Below are 19,248 nucleotides of genomic sequence, written 5' to 3'. Positions count from 1 at the left end.
GGAGGGCAGGTTTCGGTTGACAAGTCTGAGCGAAAGTATTTGTGTGAACAAGACAAAGTTGTATTTGTATGAGGGTGAGGGTTTGCACTCTGCACCAGCAGCATTTGGTTAGTTTTGTTGATTTTGTTTGTTCCACGTTCCAGTTCCTTGGAAACAGGGGATTTAAAGATTCATAGTTTCGGTATATCACTTAATGATTCCTTACTTGATGTGCAGCCTATCAAAACAACCTATTAAAATATTTATAGATAAAAGTCACAATTTGGGCTGGGTATGGATGGATGGAGAGAGGGAGGGGACAGAACTAAAAGAAGGAAAAGGTGAGGGAGAGAAAGATGGGGAGTGGGAAGAAGGAGAGAAGAAAAAACGAAAAAAACAATGCCATGTTTGCTTTGTCCCTGTGTTCAATGTCCTGCTGTTGATGACTGACTAAATTAAAAAAAATGAAACAAGCCACAATTTAAACAGTAGAAGAAAATTGCAAAAACTATTTTTCATTTTATTGATTTCCTCAAGATGTTTAAAATTAAATTATGGTTTTATTTTTCACAGTTTTTTTTTTTTTTTTATTCTATCATGATAAACATTTTGTTCAGTTGTTTTTGTTGTAAAACACGCTTTATAAATAATCTTGGCTTATTCTTTGCAACCTTAATATTGAAAAGAATTGAATGCAAATAATAATGTAAAAATTATAATGGATAATTATGATAAATAGATGAAATATCAATGTATTAGTGATTTTTTTTTTGTGCAACTCACCTGGCTCTCCCAACTAAAATGTGAGAACCTAAAATCTTACTGAGCATGCTTCTCGCCCAGTACTTTATATACAGCCAGTTTAAGCTCAAAGTATCAATACATTACAAAATATAATGTTGTTTTTTGGGGGTTTTTTCTTGACTCCATGCAAATAAGCTACCATGATATCGAGGATCTAAACAAACTAAAACGGAAAGTAAACATTGCCACAAGTTTAAGATTGTCCAGGTTCTAAATGGCCTAAGTGGGCCTTTAACGCCCCCTAATGGGTAAATGTGGTGCCTACACGGATGTGCTGTTCAGAGAGCATTCCAGAATATGGATATCTGCCTTTCAGGTGCATCACAATAAATTAGAGTGTCATTTAAAGTTTACTTTACTTCAGTAATTCAACTCAAAAAGGGAAAGTTTAATTTCATTAATTTATTACCGACACTGTGAAATATTTCAGTCATTTATCACATTAAATTTGACGATGATCGCTTCTAACTAATAGAAACTGAAACTTCAATAAATCAAATTTTATTTGCAAAACGCATTCCAGCAGCAATGTGAAATGTGCTATACACACGATATCCTTATACCACGACGGTATGAAAAACAAATACATTAATAAATACGTCTCTGAAAAACTTAATTTGTAGTAAATAATTTGTGCCCACTGAAATATATAACTCAGTATAATTCATTTGTAAATGACTATTCCTTTTTGCTCATTGTTTAATTAAATTTTTCTCCACTCTGGAGTCGAACAGGCCCCGCCCCGTTTGGACGTAATTGTTGTTTGGGCCGTGACGGAGCTTGTACACGTAGCCTAGTAGGATGTGTTCATTGAAGATGGTGGCGTTGTGTGAGACTTACAGTCCTGCATATTTGTAAGAGCGTACTTTTATATATGAATGTTTTCGACATTGTGTAATATTGGTCATATAGCGCAGTTAACAAAGTTGTACGACAAGGGTTCTAATGTCGTGCCCCTAAGAGGAATTGCACTGTTACCCTTTAGTTAGCACAGGCTAGTTAGCTGGCGGTGCTAACTAAGCAGCAATGCTAAGGCTAGCTGACCAGGCAGTGAACCTGTTAAATCACCCTAGGATTGTCTAGGGACTCGTAACTTAGCCGTGTGTTTTCCTGTCACTGAAGAGTTGGTACGATAACAACACGATGTCCGTCTTCTTGCTCGACTTTGTCCCTTATAAGCTACTGTATAGTGTTAGTATTTTGCTGTGTGCCGCTGTGGACATGTAGCGTTCCTGTTAGCTGTTGAGCCAGAGCTCTCTCTGGACCCTTCCTCCAAGGCAGCTTAATGTGTAACGGTAACTTAATGTCGAGCCTGACCAGAGAGAGCTAGCCTCGGTTATGTAATAGCTAATTCCGGCTATCGGTGACAAGTTGCAAGGTTGCAGCTAACTTTTTGACTTTTTAGAACTTCGAGTTTCAACATAGTTATCGCTAGCCTACCAGGTTGTTTTTGATAAATTTGTAACCTGATCATCTGAAAAATCTTGGATCGCTCTTCCGACTGACTGAACCTACTTATCTTCCGTGTGAGATGTGGCTGTTATTGATCCTCCTCTCTAGCTTAGCATATTCACGTAGATCTTCTTAGCTTCCATGTGACAGACGCACAATAACAAAGGACAGGATTTAAACGAAGTCGAAGTTCACTGCATGTGTTATTGTCAGATCACATAGATGTATTAATCTAAGGGCACTTTGTTGTCTAGTTACTAGTCAGTGCTTTTTGAGTCAGTGATTTTATGCTTTGTTTATCTGGTGATATGCAGAGCTAATTCCAATTTAATGGATTCATATTAAAAACAATATTGTTGTTCTTCCCCATGCTGCAGTCAAAATCATTGTACTTTTATTTTAGATGAATCACCCTTGGTTAAGATGCAGATTTTACCCAACAATATGACGTGGTCAATGTTTGTGTTTTGCTATTGGGGTAGTTCATTTACTGAAGCTAAAATTCATCCTCCCAAAAAACACACATACCTCTGATGACATCACATAAGGCATTTTTTGTATCGTTTTACAGAAATCTCATAGGTTTCTTGTTGCTCATTCTGTTTACTAATGCCTGTCAGTCAGCTCTTTTCTTGTTTAATTAAAAATACAGAAAGCAGAAGTAAGGCTTTTTATTTTCAGTTCACTTTTTAAAACTTTTTGTGAAATTCTGGAGGAGGAGATCAGTACTTCATTAACCAGTTTTGTTTTGATTGCAGTTGATAGATTAAAAATGCTGGGGCCATTACGACTACATGATGAGCAGAATCAACTGCAAATGTAGCTATGCTACAAGCATATATGAGTAGACGAAATAGTTAGTTGCCATTGTCTTAGCCTCTGAATAACAATGGGATTTTTCATATTTCTACAAGACTTCTTTGAAATAAGATTCAATTTTAATCTGTCAAGGAAAGGTGAACACTTCCATCTTTTAAAATCACTGTTTTTGTGCATAGCAGCAGATTTAAGTATGCTTTTTCTTAACATGCATGAGATAAGTTAAAGGGGCGATGCAGAGAAGACGTATTCATAGCTGAAACACTTTCTGATGTAGAAGCTGCCACGTTGTATTTTTTACACAAATAAAGGTGTGGTAATGTCCCTTCAAAAGGAACATGTGCTGCTTTTATTAACCCTTTCCCTTTTCCTTTACTTCTTACAGCTACGCCTGACTTCAGTCTCTTTGGTAACATCTTTCAGTGACCTGGTCATTTGACTTGCTGTGCAGACATGCAACCAACCCCTCGGGCTGGACCTCCTCGGGCTGGACCACCCCGGGCCTCCATGCCTAATATGACAGGCAGAATAAGGCCTCAGAAGCATGCAGCAGCAGTGACAGCTACTATGCCACCTCCTACCCAGCCCATAACAGACCCTTTTGCTTTTGGCAGAGCTCAAACCCCCATGGCTGCAGGTGGTCTTCCTACAATACCTAACAGCACCCCACCACAAATGCAAACTCCACCTAATGCCATGTACTCTCAGCTCGGTTCTGGACTCCCTCCACAACCGCAGTTGCTTGAAAATGTTCCAGCTGCAGTGGCTGGTCCCCCAGCACAATCTCTGTCAGGGGTGACTTTATTCACCCCTCAGGATGCACCATCTGCTGGTGTTTTCCCATCTCCAAGTCCCACAGGATATGCATCGGCTAATAGTGAACAGGACTATTTTAATTCAAGAGATCCAACTGCAACTATGTCCACAGATGCATCACATACGTCACCAGCACCTAGTAGTACACTTTTTAACCAGGACTTTCAGGCACATCATCCAGGTCATCCTTTGCCTTTTCAACCCCTTCCATCCTCAACTTCATCTACTCAGTGGGCTCCTGATCACTCAAGCCGGCCTCCCTCAGTTCAAAACTATTTTCAACCAACTGTTGATCCACCAGCACGGCCCTCAAATATACCACCACAAACCCAGATGTACCCCTCCCACAGCCAGTCACCCCACCACAGTGCCCCCACCCCTCCAGCTTTCTCTGGACATCCACAAATTCACCCCCCTTCTTCTCTTCAGAACCCTGTTGCTGCTGCCAGCTCTTTGTTGCCTGACCCAAATGGACCCCAGCACCTCAACTCACATTTCCAAACCCAGAGTTATTTCAGTCAGAGCTCTGGGCCCCATGACTTGTGGTTCAACCAACCAGTGCAGGACTCCGGCTACCACCAAATGGGTACTGGCTCGAGCCATCATCAGCCACCTATAGACACTGCTGGATCTCCTCATGTTTCCAGTACGGGGCTGTATTCTGTCAGTCAACCTGGGCCAAGTTCTGTCCCTGGCACAGATGTACAGAGTCAAGATTCTGGTACAATCTCGATGTTCTTCAAAGGGAGTGATGTGGAAAATGAGGAAACACTTGCTGATGAGAGGAATAAAACATTAAATGGTGTTGCTGCATCTTTTCAGCATAACAGCAATCCACCATCTCATAGTAGTCATTCAGATCTGACTGTAGATTACCAAGGAGTGCCTGCTCCAGATCATTCACGCCTTCCCTACATGAATGAAAGCAGTCATCCTTTACAAGGGCACATCCAGAAGCTCCCGGATAATGATTTTGACCATGTGGAAAATTTGGAGTGTGTTCCAAACCAGGAAGTTTTACCCAACGAATCCAGCACCAGTGCTGCTGCTGCTATTGCTGCATGTAACCCAGTTGACCAGTTTGAAACTGGACCCAACCTGGAAACTCCGGATTCAGTCCCAAGACCAATGAGATCTGCGAGCGTGTCATCCAACTACAGCAATTTGAGCCATGGAAGTGGAACCGACCCCCGTCGGCACCAGGGAGTCGAAGGTACCTTTATTCAGCAGGAAAGCCCTCGTCTCGCCGATAATCCTAATGCCTCTTCTTCTGCCGTCGCTGCTGCTACCGGAGGCTACTTTGAGCAGATCGATACATCTCCAAGTGGCAATGTAGGAGTGCAAGGTTCAGTAGAGCATATGTGGCACCCCACTCCCAGCCCACCAAAACCAACTGGGATTTTCCAAGCAAGCGCTAACAGCTCTTTTGAACCCGTACGTTCACATAGTGTTGGAGTGCGTCCTGCTGAAGTTGATAGGGCTAAAATGGTTGCTGAAGGAGGTTCTGATTCCACATCTGGTAACTTGGAGCAGCCGCCAGACAATATGGAGAACATCTATGGGCCAGGACAAGCTCCAGCTTCTGCTCTCGGCGATGTATTATCAAGTCAAACACACTCGGTGGTACATCCTCATTCTCAACCTTCATCTCGTGCTTTTGGGGCCAATCGGCCCTGCGAGAGTCCGGCCACTACTCTGTGGGCTCAGAACGACCATACGAGCTTGGGTACCAATATCCTCCTCGCCCCTGCAGCCCTCACAGTTTTGGCCCCATTAAGAGAACCCAGTGCTGATGTCATCCAGCCACCAGAGGATTGTCCACTGGACCTACAGGCCTCGCAAAGAGTTCAGCCAGCCTCTCAGCAGCATTCAGAGAACCTAGAAAACCCACCAAAGGTGAGTGATGTGGAGCCAGTTGACTCTCAAAGCAGCCTGGGTTACGCATCTCTGCTCGTGTCTGGCTCACTTCATCAGCCTGTTTTAATTGCCCCGCCGGTATCCAATTACAGTGTGATTCCCCCCAGCATTCCTAATCCGTCATCCACTCAGGCTAATCATGGAGAAGTTGTGTCCCCCGAAAGACCTCCCGCACAAGGGCTTGGTGCCAGTATCTCTCAACCATCAACCCTACCTTCTAAGCAAAATCCGCTCTTTTCTTCTGGGCCCGCGTCTTTCTGTTCCTCCGCTCCTAATCAGGGTCCGCTCAATCTCACTTGTGACAAAACAGTTGGAGCTTCTTCGGAAATCACAACTCCACCGCTCTCTCAACCTGTTCACCCTCCTCTTTCAAGGGGCCAATCATTGGGGGCAGAAAGCCATCCTACTGTTAATTCACAGCCCGTTTCTCTCGTGACTGCTTCCGTCTCTAATCATAATCAGACATTAAACTACGAACTGCTTGATTTTTCTATGCACCAATCACATGGCCAGAGCCAGGCGTACGGCCAGCCGTCGTCTTTGCATGAGTCGTCACAGTCTAGTAATGGATTTTACCTGCAGGTTACCAAGGATGCTCAGCAGGGAGTAAGAGATGGAGGGAATCTCTCTATCCAGACAGCAATTTCTACATCCACCTCACAAGCTCCACCAGGACCGTCTCTAGCTGCTTCAAACACTCAGCAGTCGCAAAGTGAACCTCCTAAGACGGCCGATTCTCAAGTTGCATTGCAGGGACAGAAGGACGCTTTTGCTGTTCCTGTCAGTGGAGCCCAACCTTCTCATGGTCAATATTCAACTCTGGCTCAAGGTCCTGCTGGAGGGAATGCTCCTCCTGCTGCTGCTCCTGGGGTGTGCCCCCCAGGCACCCAGGGGTCTGTACATCCGGGGGATTCCCAAGCAGTTCCAGCTGAAGCTCCCCGACCACCCTCCTCTGCAGGCAGCCATCAAGGCTACGTGCATCCTCCTCCTCCTCCTCCTGGATCTGGGCAGATGTACAGCAGCTACTATGGAAACTATGGAGAATATGCAGATAGCAGAGGGCAGTATCCTCCAGGCCAGTATCCACCTCCACCTGGTGATCCTAGAATGCAGCAATATTATCAAGTAAGGGTTGAGGCAATTTTGGCATTTATGAGCCACTGTGGCCTTGTGTGTCCATCTTTATTAATCAATTTTTTTATGCTTTCCTGTCAGGATGCAAACTACCGAGGCAGAGGAGATCCTTGGTATGGGAGATATGACGGACAGAACCCAGGTTACCGTGATCCAAACTACCAATACAGAGAACCACAGTCGGACCGACCCAGTTCAAGGACTAGTCAGTACTCAGACCGGCCTTCGTCCAGGTTAGTGAAGCAGTCAGTCTTGCTTCAGTGTCTAACCTTCACAATCTTCTTCAATTCAATAGTTAAAAGTCAGAATTGTTGGAAAAAATATCACTACTTTGTTTGTGTGAGGTGTAATAATTTACCACCATTAAGCCTGTCGCAAAGCATTTAATCAATTAATTGCATGACAAAATCTTTCAGAAAAACAAATAAATGACTATAATTTATAAAAAATAAGTTAAAAAATAAGAAATGTACAAATATTTGTATATTTACTGTCTATTTAATCGGCTCATATCTGAAGCTACAATCCCTGAAAGCAGCAATCTGCTCTCCACTTTACCTTTGACTCCAATGAATAAGTACTTACCATAATAATACTTAATAAGTAAAAAATTAATGCAACTATAACACACTGTTACCGCTGTGTCAAGTGTGTGAATTCACCGGAGTGAGACTCCATCCAACAGCCTCTACATCTCATTGCCAGTTGCTGCAATTGGCAATGAGATGTATACTCGGAAACATTGCAATTTCCAAGTGATCTTTTATGCATTTTTAATGCAAAACAGAAATTACATTGATGATTTTATTTTGCACCCTTTACTTTGAAATCATTTATTGTTAAAAACTCTACATTTTTTATCAGTCTTTAGTCAGCACACAGACAAGGTTCCCTAATTGCAGCATCATTTTTGGTATTGCATGTTGAAATTACACTTTGTGCATGTTTCAATGTCATGTGTTGTATTGAGCCACGTGGGCCGGTCCTGTGAAATGTCATCTTGTGTTGTCCTTCAGGCAAGGTTATTCTGAAGATTACCAACGGCAAAACCGAAGTGCCTACGGTGAATATTATGCAGATTACCCCAAGCACTACGATTATAGAGGTATGAGCTACACATATATACTGATACATTGTCAATTTGACAATGATTTATGAAATAAAAAATTTCATGTATTTGTCAATTTCCTTCTGTTTTTCTCAATTTTTTGTTTAAAAAGGATACAACTACGGACAGTACGACCAGCGATACAGAGGATACTATGATCAATCCTATTGGTCTTATTACAATGACGCATATAGAAACGGCTACTACAATCAGCAATATCCGTCCAGGTATGCATTATTAATACTTTTTGTACATTTTAGTAAAAAGTACAATGAAGTCAACAAAATGTAAAACACCGCAGCTATGAATGAGTCCTATCAGTTTACTCCTGCTGAGTGTTTTATTGGTTCGCTGACAGGAAAGATGGCTACGACGACCAATGGCAGTACTATCCTGGATATGATCGCAGTTTTGATGACGATAATGTGCGCGGGAGAGATGCTTACGGCGATGACTTTGACCGGCACAGCGTGCATAGTGAGCAGTCGGCACACAGTGTGCACAGCTCCACCAGTCATCACAGCAGACGAAGCAGCTTCAGCTCACGGTCACAGCAGGTGAACTGTCATGGCTCCTTTTTATTTCATAGGCAATAAAAAATGCTGTTTGCTTTTTTTTCTTTTTTTTTATGGTACTTGGATCATCTGCCACCTTGTTCTCTACTCTTTCTTTTCTGCACTTCAAATGCAGAGCCAGGTGTACAGGAGCCAGCCTGACTTGGTGTCTGCAGTTTATGACACAACACAATCGACTCTCCCAGTTGACTACTCTTATGGCCAGTATCCAAATCAAACGGACGCTACTCAGAACTACAGCCAGTACATGTATCCCTCAGAGTACACTGCAGACAGTACCTGGATTGCACCAGAGCAACGTAATCTTACAAATATATTGGATATATGATTCTCCAAGTACTAAATGTTTTTTTTCTTTATTATATCTCAATTACTTACACTGTTCCTATTGTTTCCCTTTCAGCTCCCCCTCGTCCTGCAACTCCAGAAAAGTTTACCATGCCCCATCGCTGTGCTCGCTTTGGACCTGGAGGTCATCTGATCCAAGTCCTGCCCAATCTCCCTTCGGCTGGGCAGCCTGCTCTGGTTGAGATCCACAACATGGAGGTACATTTGCTGTAAAAAATTGTAAAATGTTTTTATTTATATTTTTGCAGAGCTTTGAGGTTTCAATTTCAGCACACATTAAGTTACGTTATGCCATTATGCATTAACGGTAAAGTAGGCATTCCTTAATTTATGGGTCATAGGTTGTAAAATTTGTTTCTATCACCTTTTTGGAGATAGAAACATTTTAGATGATTGTGAGCAGAAAATAATGTAAAGAATATGTCATGTATTTTATCTTCTACTTCTTCTTTTAGACGATGCTGCAGGACACCGCGGATCAGGCTGAGCTGCGAGGTTTCCCTGGACCTCTGATTAAGTAAGTGTATTTATCTAGTTATCTCCATCTGAAATAATTCACAGAATTTTGGTGAAAGGAAATTCCTTAAAGAACCAGACTTCAGGTTTTCAATGATCCAAATAATGCGAAGTAGTGTAACAAAAAAGCAGAATGTTGAGTTCAAACAACATTGAAATGAATTCTAAATTTAGGTTTTCATGCTGCAGTTTAGGGTTTTGTAATGAAACATATTATATCTTAACATTTTCTGTCATGTCAACAGGGAGGAGACCCACAAGGTTGACGTGATAAAATTCTCTCAAAACAAAGCAGTGGAGTGTTCGCGTGACAACAACTTGCTGGACAGAGACTCTGCCCGCCTGCTCTGGGATTTCATTGTACTGCTTTGTAGACAGAATGGGGTGAGTCTGTGCTACCTGCAGCTGTTAATCTACCAGCACAATTATTATTTGATTAAAATTTGTTCTTTTCTTACTGTTGTTTTCCATTTCCTCAGACTGTGGTGGGCACAGACATTGCTGACCTCCTGCTGAAGGAGCATCGCTCTGTCTGGCTGCCTGGCAAGAGTCCCAACGAAGCCAACTTGATTGATTTCAACAATGAACCTCTTGCACGAGCGGAAGAGGAGCCTGGAGCTGGACCGCTGTCCCTTCTGTCCGACACTTTCATGATTGTCCCAGAGAACGTTGGCAAGGAAACGGAGCGCTTCAGAGAGCTGCTTCTGTTTGGCCGCAAAAAGGTAGGCGATACAGTGATTAGCAAAATGAAGTAATATTTTAAGCCAAACATATCCGACACATTTTATTCTTTGTCCGATGAAAAAAGGATGCCCTTGAAGCAGCCATGAAAGGAGGTCTCTGGGGTCATGCCCTGCTGTTGGCTAGTAAGATGGACAGCAGGACACACGCACGTGTCATGACAAGGTGAAGTAGTTGCAGTTGAAGCTACTTAACCTATAATTATGGTTTTCTCATTATTAAAATGTTTTTTTTCTTCAGGTTTGCTAATAGTTTGCCCATGAATGACCCTCTCCAAACAATGTACCAGCTGATGTCAGGGAGAATGCCTGCTTCAGCTACGGTGCGTCCTTATGACCTGTTTTTAAGCTGGTGTGCTGAAGAAGTTGTTGACTATAATTTTCCAGCTGTCTAAATTGAACGTTCCTTTTTTCACATATGCAGTGCTGTGGAGAGGAGAAGTGGGGTGACTGGCGCCCCCATCTGGCCATGGTCCTCTCAAACCTAACACACAATATGGACTTGGACACTCGCACCATCACCACTATGGGTGACACTCTGGGTATGATTATTTTATTGAGACTCTGTCCAGTGGAAGTTATATTGACATTAATGGCAGCTAGTAGCTTCATTCCTAACATGTTTGACCTTTTTTTTTCTGCTTTGGCAAAGCTTCCAAAGGGCTGACTGACGCTGCTCACTTCTGCTACCTGATGGCCCAAGTTGGCCTGGGGGTTTACACCAAGAAGAGCACCAAATTGGTGTTGCTTGGATCCAACCACAGGTTAGCCCAAAACACACACCATCTTGGATATGTCTTTTGACATAAACTGAAAACAAGCCAGACATTTAACTCTGTGTCTTGCGTTCAGTTTGGCCTTTAATCAGTTTGCCACCAATGAAGCAATCCAGAGGACGGAGGCCTATGAGTACGCTCAGTCTCTGGGCTCCCAGCCTTGTTCACTGCCCAACTTCCAGGTGGGTTTTTGTTATTTTTAGAAGCCTGTTCAATATATTTCATATGTTTTTACATTCATAATTACATTGTAAATAAAATATCTGAGGACTATATTCTCTCCTTCTGTCCTCCATCAGGTGTTTAAACTAATCTATGCATGCCGACTGGCTGAATCAGGCCTGTCTGCCCAAGCTTTTCATTACTGTGAAGTTATAGCAAAGACGGTTCTTATGCATGCTTCCTACTACTCCCCTGTGTTCATCAGCCAGATCATACAGGTTTGTAGTTGTTCCTTCCTGTTGATATCTTTTTATATTTTACTTTTTGACCCGTGTGGTTTATTCATTTATTTTCTTTTTGCTTAAAGATGTCAGAAAAGTTGCGGTTCTTTGATCCGCAACTAAAGGAAAGACCTGAGCAGGAGCTATTCATTGAGCCTGAATGGCTGATCCGCCTCAAACAGCTGGATGGACAGATCAGGGTGAGGAAGAGCAACGGTTCTACGTCACCTTGTGGCATAATATAATTACAAACATTTTTTGCTAGTTCCAGCAGGGAACTGTGTAACAATAGATGTCTTCAAAAATTCGACATAAGGTTTTATTTTTCAGAAACTGAGCAGATGTAGATTGGCTTAAACAAACCATGGAATTTTAAACAATCAACATATTTGATCATTTCTTCTCTCTCTTTTTGTAAGACTGGTGTGATCACATACAACAGGGACAGAAGTACTCCTGCACAGTTTGACTGCATCAGCGAAAGTTCAGACTTGGAGCCCCAGAGTCCACCTGAACCTTACAGCATGCCTCTGGAAGTGGACGGCCAGGCCCCCGACAACCAGCTCATGAGCTCATTAATGCCTGGGCCTCAACCACAGGCAGTACAGTTAATGCCTCCAGGTGCGTGTGAATGTGTTCAAACTTTTGCTCTGTGTAGGATTAGCTCTTAGTGCTGGCAGATAGATTGAATCTCTTTCACTTCTTTCCAGCTCCCTCTTCAATTCTCCATGAGGGAGCGGCTCCAGCTCAGCTCCCACCCTCAAGCGATGTGCCCCAGTTCTACCCCGTGTCCCCCAGTGGACCACCGGGCCAAATCCCTATGCCTGGATTCCCTCCACAGGATCCTGGCGTCGCCCACCCCCCTTTCCACCCTCAACATGAGCAGGCCTATCCCGGAGCCCACCAGCAATTTGTTCCCCCACCACAAGAGGGCCAAATGTCGCCTCACATGCTTCCCTCACAGGTGCCACATTCACCTGTTCAAATGACTCACCCACCTTTTCAGATGCCCCAGCACATGCCTCCCTCTCCTGGACATATGGCCCCCATGGAGCAGCCGCCCCAGCCCCACCCGGAGATGCATCCCACACATCCAATATCATCCTCCCCACACAGAAGCTCCTTCACACCTCAGATGGATTTGTATGACCACATGGCTATCATGGTCAGTATTTACCAGCCTGCAGTTCTTAAACAACCTAAAATAAGTTTTAATTTTTTAATATGAGACAGGGTTGTCCAAAATCTAAATTAACAGTAGCCTCTGACCCCATTGACAAATGGCTACACTTTTACACACCAGCACAGGCAAACTGGGGTTGACCCATTCACCAAACATGACTCAGTACTGCTAGTGTTTTTTAGTTTTGTTTTTGTTTTTTCCAAAAAGGAAATTTAAAACAAAAAATGATTCATTTTAGACAATTTTGGAATCTTTTTTCCATTTTTAATTTTTGTAATAAGGCAGACATACAAAGTCTCTTTTACATTTCAAATCTGCAATAATTTATAGATCATTTCCTTACAAAAATCAGACTTTGTTCATTTTATTGAAATACCAGCGACCTAATTTAGTCAATGATTCGATGCAATCTTCTGGGTTTCCTAAGTGAGAAACTTTTTAAGCTACATTGAATAATTAACTGAGCTTATTTTACTGTTCAGATCAGTTGGAATGTATATATGATTAGATTGAAGTTACTTTTTCCAAAGTGTCTCTAGATGTCATTTGTTGTGAACTGATTCCATATAAATTAATAAACTGAATTGAAAATGACAAATTTTAGTATGCAATTATCTTCTCGAAATATATAGAAATATATTTCTATATTTTTGATAGAAATATATATTGAATTTCTGGAGCACTAACTTGATGATTTTGGTCAATGTGGTAAAAATGTTGGAAACCACTAATACAAGAGGAAATGCTTGCCTTGTTTATTTGGTTCCGCAGGGTCCGAGGAGATCACGAACAACTTCACAATCTTCAATGCATTTGGTATGTTGGTGTATCCAGGCCGAAGTAACTGCATATAGAAGTAACACTTGACATTTCATACCAAAGCTTAATGTCTCAAAATTCCCCTGAGATGATTATTACTCACTAAAATGACCTGATTTACTATTATGTGGTGATGCCCTGAGTTTTATCTACTAAGTATTTCATTTTTTATGTAAATTACAGAGCATATCAAAGCGTGTTCTTATCAGAATATTTTGTTTTCCAGCCATCTGGGCGCAGCTCTCGCAGGGCCTCTGAATCTTCCACTCACTCCGGTGGAAGAGAGCGGAGCAACTCTGCTGTAAATCAGACCTCTCCACCTCCGCCCTCGATTCCCGAACAGCCACGCAAAGAGGAGGCCAGGAAAGCCAAGAAGGATTCTCCAGAAAAGGTTCATTTTCTCACGGTTTCAAAAGCTTCACACTGCAATATTACACAGTTTAACGCTTCGCTTCCTTTCCATGCAAACAGAGTAAAGGCTGGTCTTTTTGGCCCTTTGGGAAGAGAAAAAATGAGGCTCACTTGCCGGATGATAAAAATCCTTCTGTAAGTTATTATTTTATTTCCTTGCACCTTAACTCTAGAACTGTTCTTTACCAATCTATGGGTTTATGTGTTTATCGTTGCCAGATTGTTTGGGATGAAAAGAAAAATAGATGGGTTGACTTGAATGAGCCTGAAGAAGAGGTCAGTGTTTGATAAAATGATATTTTAAAAATATAAATATTAAACAAGCCTTTTTTTGATGGGTTTGTTTTTATTCTGTTAGAGTAAGCCTCCTCCTCCACCTCCAACCGGTTTTCCCAAGATGCCTCAGATGCCTGGTCCTGGGGGGTCCACTGCCCCTCCAGGTGCTGGGTCTGCCGTCAACATGTTTTCCAGAAAAGCAGGTAAGATGCACAGTCGATTGGAAATTTGACTCGGCCTCATACTTTTCAGGGCAGAAATTTGTTTCTACCATTTATCTTTTAAATCCTTAATTGCAATTTGTCTGACTGTTTGTGTCTTCTCAGGCACTAGGAGCAGATATGTGGACGTTCTGAACCCGAGCGGAGCAGCTAAGCCGAGTGGAGTGGCCCCGGCTCCTGTGGACCTATTTGCTCCTTTGGCCCCCATGCCCATGCCTGCTAACCTGTTTGTGCCTAGTTCAGGTGTGTGTCATGAAAATACAACGAGCGAACCAAGAACATTTAAAAACATCTCTGACTGGAATTCAGTCAGAGATGTTTTTTGACATTATACCTTAACTTTGATTTGAAGAGTTCAAAAGTCTTTGAGATGTAACTAGATGACAGATAAGATGTGTCGCTCTTCAAGCTTTTTTTTGTTGTTGTTTTTGCCCAAATTTAAGACAACAGTGAAACTTAGATATCTTTTCTTTTCAGTTTTTTGTTGATAAGCTGAAAAAAGCTAATAAAGTTCAAACAAAATGAAATATTTTTGTTTCTCTCTTTATTTGAAGCTCCCAGTGACCAGCAGCCTCAGGAAGGCAGTGAAGGTGGAAATCAAGAGCAGAATTCACCCAGCAGCAGCGCTGCTCCACAGGTTCCTTTGGTTTTTTTGAACATTTGCACAACATCCTGCATTCCTATGCAGGCTGGGCGTGGATGAAAATTAAAATTATTTTCCATATCTGGATCAGGGTGGAGTAGGGGGAAACGTTTGTATTCTGGACATTATTCTCATTGGGGAATCAAGCGATGTGTTCTTTGTCTATTTCAGTGTTCAAAGCCTAACATATTTTGGAATATCTGCCGTGTATCAGAAAGTGAACTATTGTATTTGTACTTTAAAAGTAGACAAAAAATTAAATAAATATTCTGGAAATGTATGGAGTAATAACATGAAAGTGTGCTTACCACCTTCAATTATACTTCATTAATGTAAATATTTCACTATCCTTCAAAATGTCAAGATGAAAATCCAATTTTTAAGGTACAAAGTTGCAGTTTTACTCATCTTGAGTCTTTTGACCGGCTCAGGTGTTCAACCCCACGCTGTTACCACCAGCCCCAGAAGGCCCTCCGGTTCCAGATGGGTCACAGTCAGGAGAGGTAAGATCCATCTGTCATTATAATGAGCTTTATGCTTTATGGCACAATGACATAAAGCTGGTCTGCATAGTTTACTTTTTTAAGTTCTTGTAAGAGAAGACTCAAGGATGCATGCATACCAACCTTAACTCTCATCTTTTTCATGCTGAATGCCTGGATAATTACTATAATTTCTATTCCATGTCTCTGTAATATAATTCCATCAGTGTGGTGTTGTTTTCTAAGAACTACAGTTGTTTTAATGCTTGTTTACTTAGTTTTACTCTTAACTTGATTGTGAAATTGATCTAATCAAGTGCATGAACAATTATTAATATGGGGTGATGGGATTTTTTTTTCTCTTTTTGTTCCCTTCCTACTTGTTTTCTTTAGCTGTCACGTTCTAGCTCAATGAGTTCTTTATCACGCGAAGTGAGTCAGCATTTAAACCAGGTACTTCTAGTCTGTCTTTAAATAATGCCCTGCCAGCATCTTCCTGTTTCTGTTCTGTAGCATCTCATCATTCAAACTTCACCTTTTACATCCAATGTTTTTCTGAGCATCAGCCCCAGAATGTCTACCTGTTGTTACCGCCTGCTGTCTCCCGCATTACCGCCTCTGCTCTTAAGAAAATAAAACACCAAAGGAAGAAAGTTATTGCAAATTTTAAGCATGTGCCATAAAATTTGATTCCTGGCACATGCTTGTGGGGTCCAAAGATTTTCTGACAGCTGTAGTGAAGCTTTGCTAACTGAAATACGTATATATTTCCATATTCCCACATTACAACCTCAAACTTGTCCAATTGTATCTTATTGTATTGTAGGTGTAATAGAAAAAAATAGTAAATGTGATAGGAAGAAAAGTAAAATGTATCAAAATAAGTCATAAATAAAAATCTGAAAAGCGCTGTGGGCATCTCCATCTCTCCTCTGGACAAACTTTGTAGAAACACTCTTCACTGCAGTTGTAATTAGATGTTGTTTGCTTTTAGAATATGTCTTCCAGTTTGGCACATATAGAGTGATTATTTATTTATTTATTTTTATTCTTCCTAGCCACATAGCTCAGATTGACAGGAAAGCATCTGTGAGCAGTAACTTTCAAGTCTCACCTGTTAGTCTCTTGAATGTAGATAGTCGTGTAGAAATATATTTTCTCTTCGACTGAATGGTTCGTATTGCTGTTCTGTTCAGTCTCAAGACTTGTGCAGCCCTAAACAGCTTCGCCTCCAGCATCGTCCTTTATTTAGCTCCGTCCATCCTCGTTAAACTCTGACCAGCTATACTGTCCCTAAAGAAGATAACCTTCCCTGCAACAGGACCCTGCCTCCACTATGTTTCACCATAAAGGTCTTCTGTTACATGTAGGCCAAAAGCATGAATATTGGCATCGTCCATCCGGAGCCCCTTCTTTCACCATTTGCTGTATCCTTATATTACTCGTAAACTGCTGACTAGACTTTTCAGTGTTTCCTTTCAGTCAGTCATTGACTTTTTTTGCTTGTCTTCCATGAAGGCCAGATTTGTGGAGTGCAAAACTATTAATTGTCTTGTGAGCAAATAGTCTCAGGTTTTTTTTGGTTGCTTCTCTGACTAATGTTCACCTTGCCTGGGCAAAGTGTTTTAAGTTTATTTGCAGTTGCACTATGTTTCTTTACTCATGTTGTCTATGGTTCCTTCATAGAACAGCTGGATTCATACCAAGACTCAGTAAATTTTGGAGAACTCCCTCAGAATTCCCTTCTTTTCACTGATATTCACTAATTTTTAAATTTATCACACAAAAAGCCCGACTAAAATACATCAAAGTTTGACATTGTAATGTGAAGAATAAAATGCAATGGTTGGGAAAACTTTTTAAGCCAATGGCTCACTACACTAAGTTAGTGAGACCCTATTCAATTTGCTTGAAAAAAAATATTAAATGATCAGAGTCAGTCATGCTGGAGGTGGTTTAAATGTAACTTTTAAAGTTGTCCTCGGCGAGTAGCTCTAACCCTAGCATCTAGTTTGCATGGCTACTGAAATACGCATCAACAGTGATTTGTGATGGTGGATCCAGTCTGCATCGTCTTTCCACTTTCTTTGTTGTGTATCAATGTGTCTACATCGAAGTACCAAAGTACCTCTGCTTTTCCCTGGACAGAGTCATCCCAACCAGGGCGCTACACCTGCAGGAGGTGTCACTTTTTACAACCCCACGCAGTTTTCACAGGTGTGGTTTTTAAAGCTGCATGTTTTATTTGGTCTGTCCGCCATGTTGTTTCCATCTGAATATCTTTTGTCTCTTTCCCAGACAAGTGCACCATCGGGAGGGGGACAACGGTCTAGCCGGTTGGGCCAGCGCCAGTACCCAGTGTACAAGTAAACATCCCCCTCAACAGAGAAATGAAATTAATAGACTAAATGGACAAAAATGAGAGTCTACCTGGAAGTAAATGAAGCACATGGACATACTGCTCTCTGTCTTAAGAACTCCTCCTTTGGCCTTTATTTAAAAAGCTTGATCCCATCATGTGGGTTTTCATCAAAACAGCTTAACCAGTTTTTTTTTTTTTTTTTTTGTCTCATACCTTCATCAGCCCAGTAGGTGTCGCCGGTGTGTGTTTGTAACAAGCACAGAGTTTCCTTGAAGGGCTTATTCCTGAAACCAAACAGGGGTCGAACAATTATTTGCATCATGGATACATTCACACACAAACAAACTGTGTGTTCATGTCAGCAAAATTTGTGTACATGCCTTGTTCCACTGAGAGATAAAAACACTGATCATCCAGCGTCGCGATGTGCTCTAGACGTCTGGACGGATACGTGAAGGATGCAAAGGAAGTGGCACCTTTTTAATTTCATACTGGAGATTTCTATAAGCAGCCTTCATGCTCAAGGTGGCAACTTATGTGATGATTTGCTTGTTTGGTCTTGCTGTGTAGACATTTCCATTAGATCCACTAAACAAAGCATGTCGGATGATTTAAGAACGAGAAGTACGCAGGGATTGATGGCTGCTTCTTTCAGGTATTTAACCCTTCGTCCCCACTTACTTGTTCACCTTCAAAGATCTCAGAGGGTCTTTTTGTCCAAGGTTATCTCAAAGTTCTGAGCTGACGGCTTCAAATGGAACTAACAAGAACCAGGATTCAAGATGAATTTAAATATTGCAGAAAATGAATCTATCCAAATATTTGTATATCAGATTGATTGTATTTATGACATGTAGACATAAAATGTGTGCGTGCGGGTGTGAGATGAACTAATTTTTTTTTCCAAATAGGCTTTGACCAGATGCATTATTGATTGAAGAAATTACAATCACAATCTAATCGTTTGTATCGCCTGCTTCTGCATACCAATAAATCTTTAAAATTGTGAACCGTGAGCTAGTCGTACTCTTAAATATGTTGTCATTTTAGTTTACAGATGTAACTCCCCAAGTCTGGCGTTTGTCACCCCCAGATGTTACTCCGTCACTCATTCTGCAGACATCAGTCGGATTGTTAACCAGCAGCGACCGGTGTTCTCCGTTGTTTTAGAATTTCTGCTGTGAAAACATTGACAGAGAATCATCAGTACAAATAATGGAAACAAATGGAAATAATAAAGTTATTTTTGCGCTATGTAGCACTTTGATGGAGATGTCTAGCGGTTTCATTTACTACATAAAAAAGGCATTTTGAAATGAGTTGGTTGTCCTTTATTTCTGCAAAATGAAAGTCGAGGTCAGCTCTGTAAGGTGAATGAAATTTGGCAGAGTTTGAATTTCAAAGAAAATGACAATATTAAGATG

The 19,248-nt window shown here is 41.5% G+C and overlaps 1 protein-coding gene across 3 annotated transcripts; it reads left to right on the top strand.

Annotated features, from left to right (window-relative positions):
- The first annotated feature begins 1,557 nt into the window (after window positions 1-1,557).
- On the top strand, window positions 1,558-19,143 carry sec16a (SEC16 homolog A, endoplasmic reticulum export factor). Of its 3 annotated transcripts, none has more exons than XM_055052426.1 (31): window positions 1,558-1,637; window positions 3,440-6,912; window positions 7,003-7,154; window positions 7,938-8,026; window positions 8,142-8,256; window positions 8,388-8,586; window positions 8,720-8,903; window positions 9,008-9,150; window positions 9,408-9,469; window positions 9,714-9,852; window positions 9,948-10,190; window positions 10,277-10,374; window positions 10,450-10,531; window positions 10,633-10,750; window positions 10,861-10,972; window positions 11,061-11,166; window positions 11,284-11,424; window positions 11,514-11,627; window positions 11,847-12,048; window positions 12,138-12,592; window positions 13,382-13,426; window positions 13,656-13,820; window positions 13,901-13,975; window positions 14,060-14,116; window positions 14,199-14,319; window positions 14,443-14,580; window positions 14,892-14,974; window positions 15,412-15,483; window positions 15,856-15,915; window positions 17,611-17,679; window positions 17,761-19,143. In XM_055052426.1, the coding sequence occupies exons 2-31, from the start codon at window positions 3,508-3,510 to the stop codon at window positions 17,830-17,832; spliced, it is 7,116 nt and encodes a 2,371-aa protein (XP_054908401.1). In that variant the 5' UTR covers window positions 1,558-1,637; window positions 3,440-3,507; the 3' UTR covers window positions 17,833-19,143. The 3 variants fall into 3 exon arrangements, with proteins under 3 accessions (XP_054908401.1, XP_054908400.1, XP_054908402.1); XM_055052425.1 differs by lacking the exon at window positions 1,558-1,637 and adding an exon at window positions 1,751-1,910; XM_055052427.1 differs by lacking the exons at window positions 1,558-1,637; window positions 15,856-15,915 and adding an exon at window positions 1,751-1,910.
- Window positions 19,144-19,248: the final 105 nt, after the last annotated feature.

Source organism: Poeciliopsis prolifica, unplaced genomic scaffold, assembly GCF_027474105.1.
Source record: "Poeciliopsis prolifica strain line A6 unplaced genomic scaffold, Auburn_PproV2 SCAFFOLD035, whole genome shotgun sequence".
NCBI lineage: Eukaryota > Metazoa > Chordata > Actinopteri > Cyprinodontiformes > Poeciliidae > Poeciliopsis > Poeciliopsis prolifica.
The sequence above is the reverse complement of the archived record's forward strand: the minus strand, read 5'-3'. Positions and strand labels throughout refer to the sequence as shown.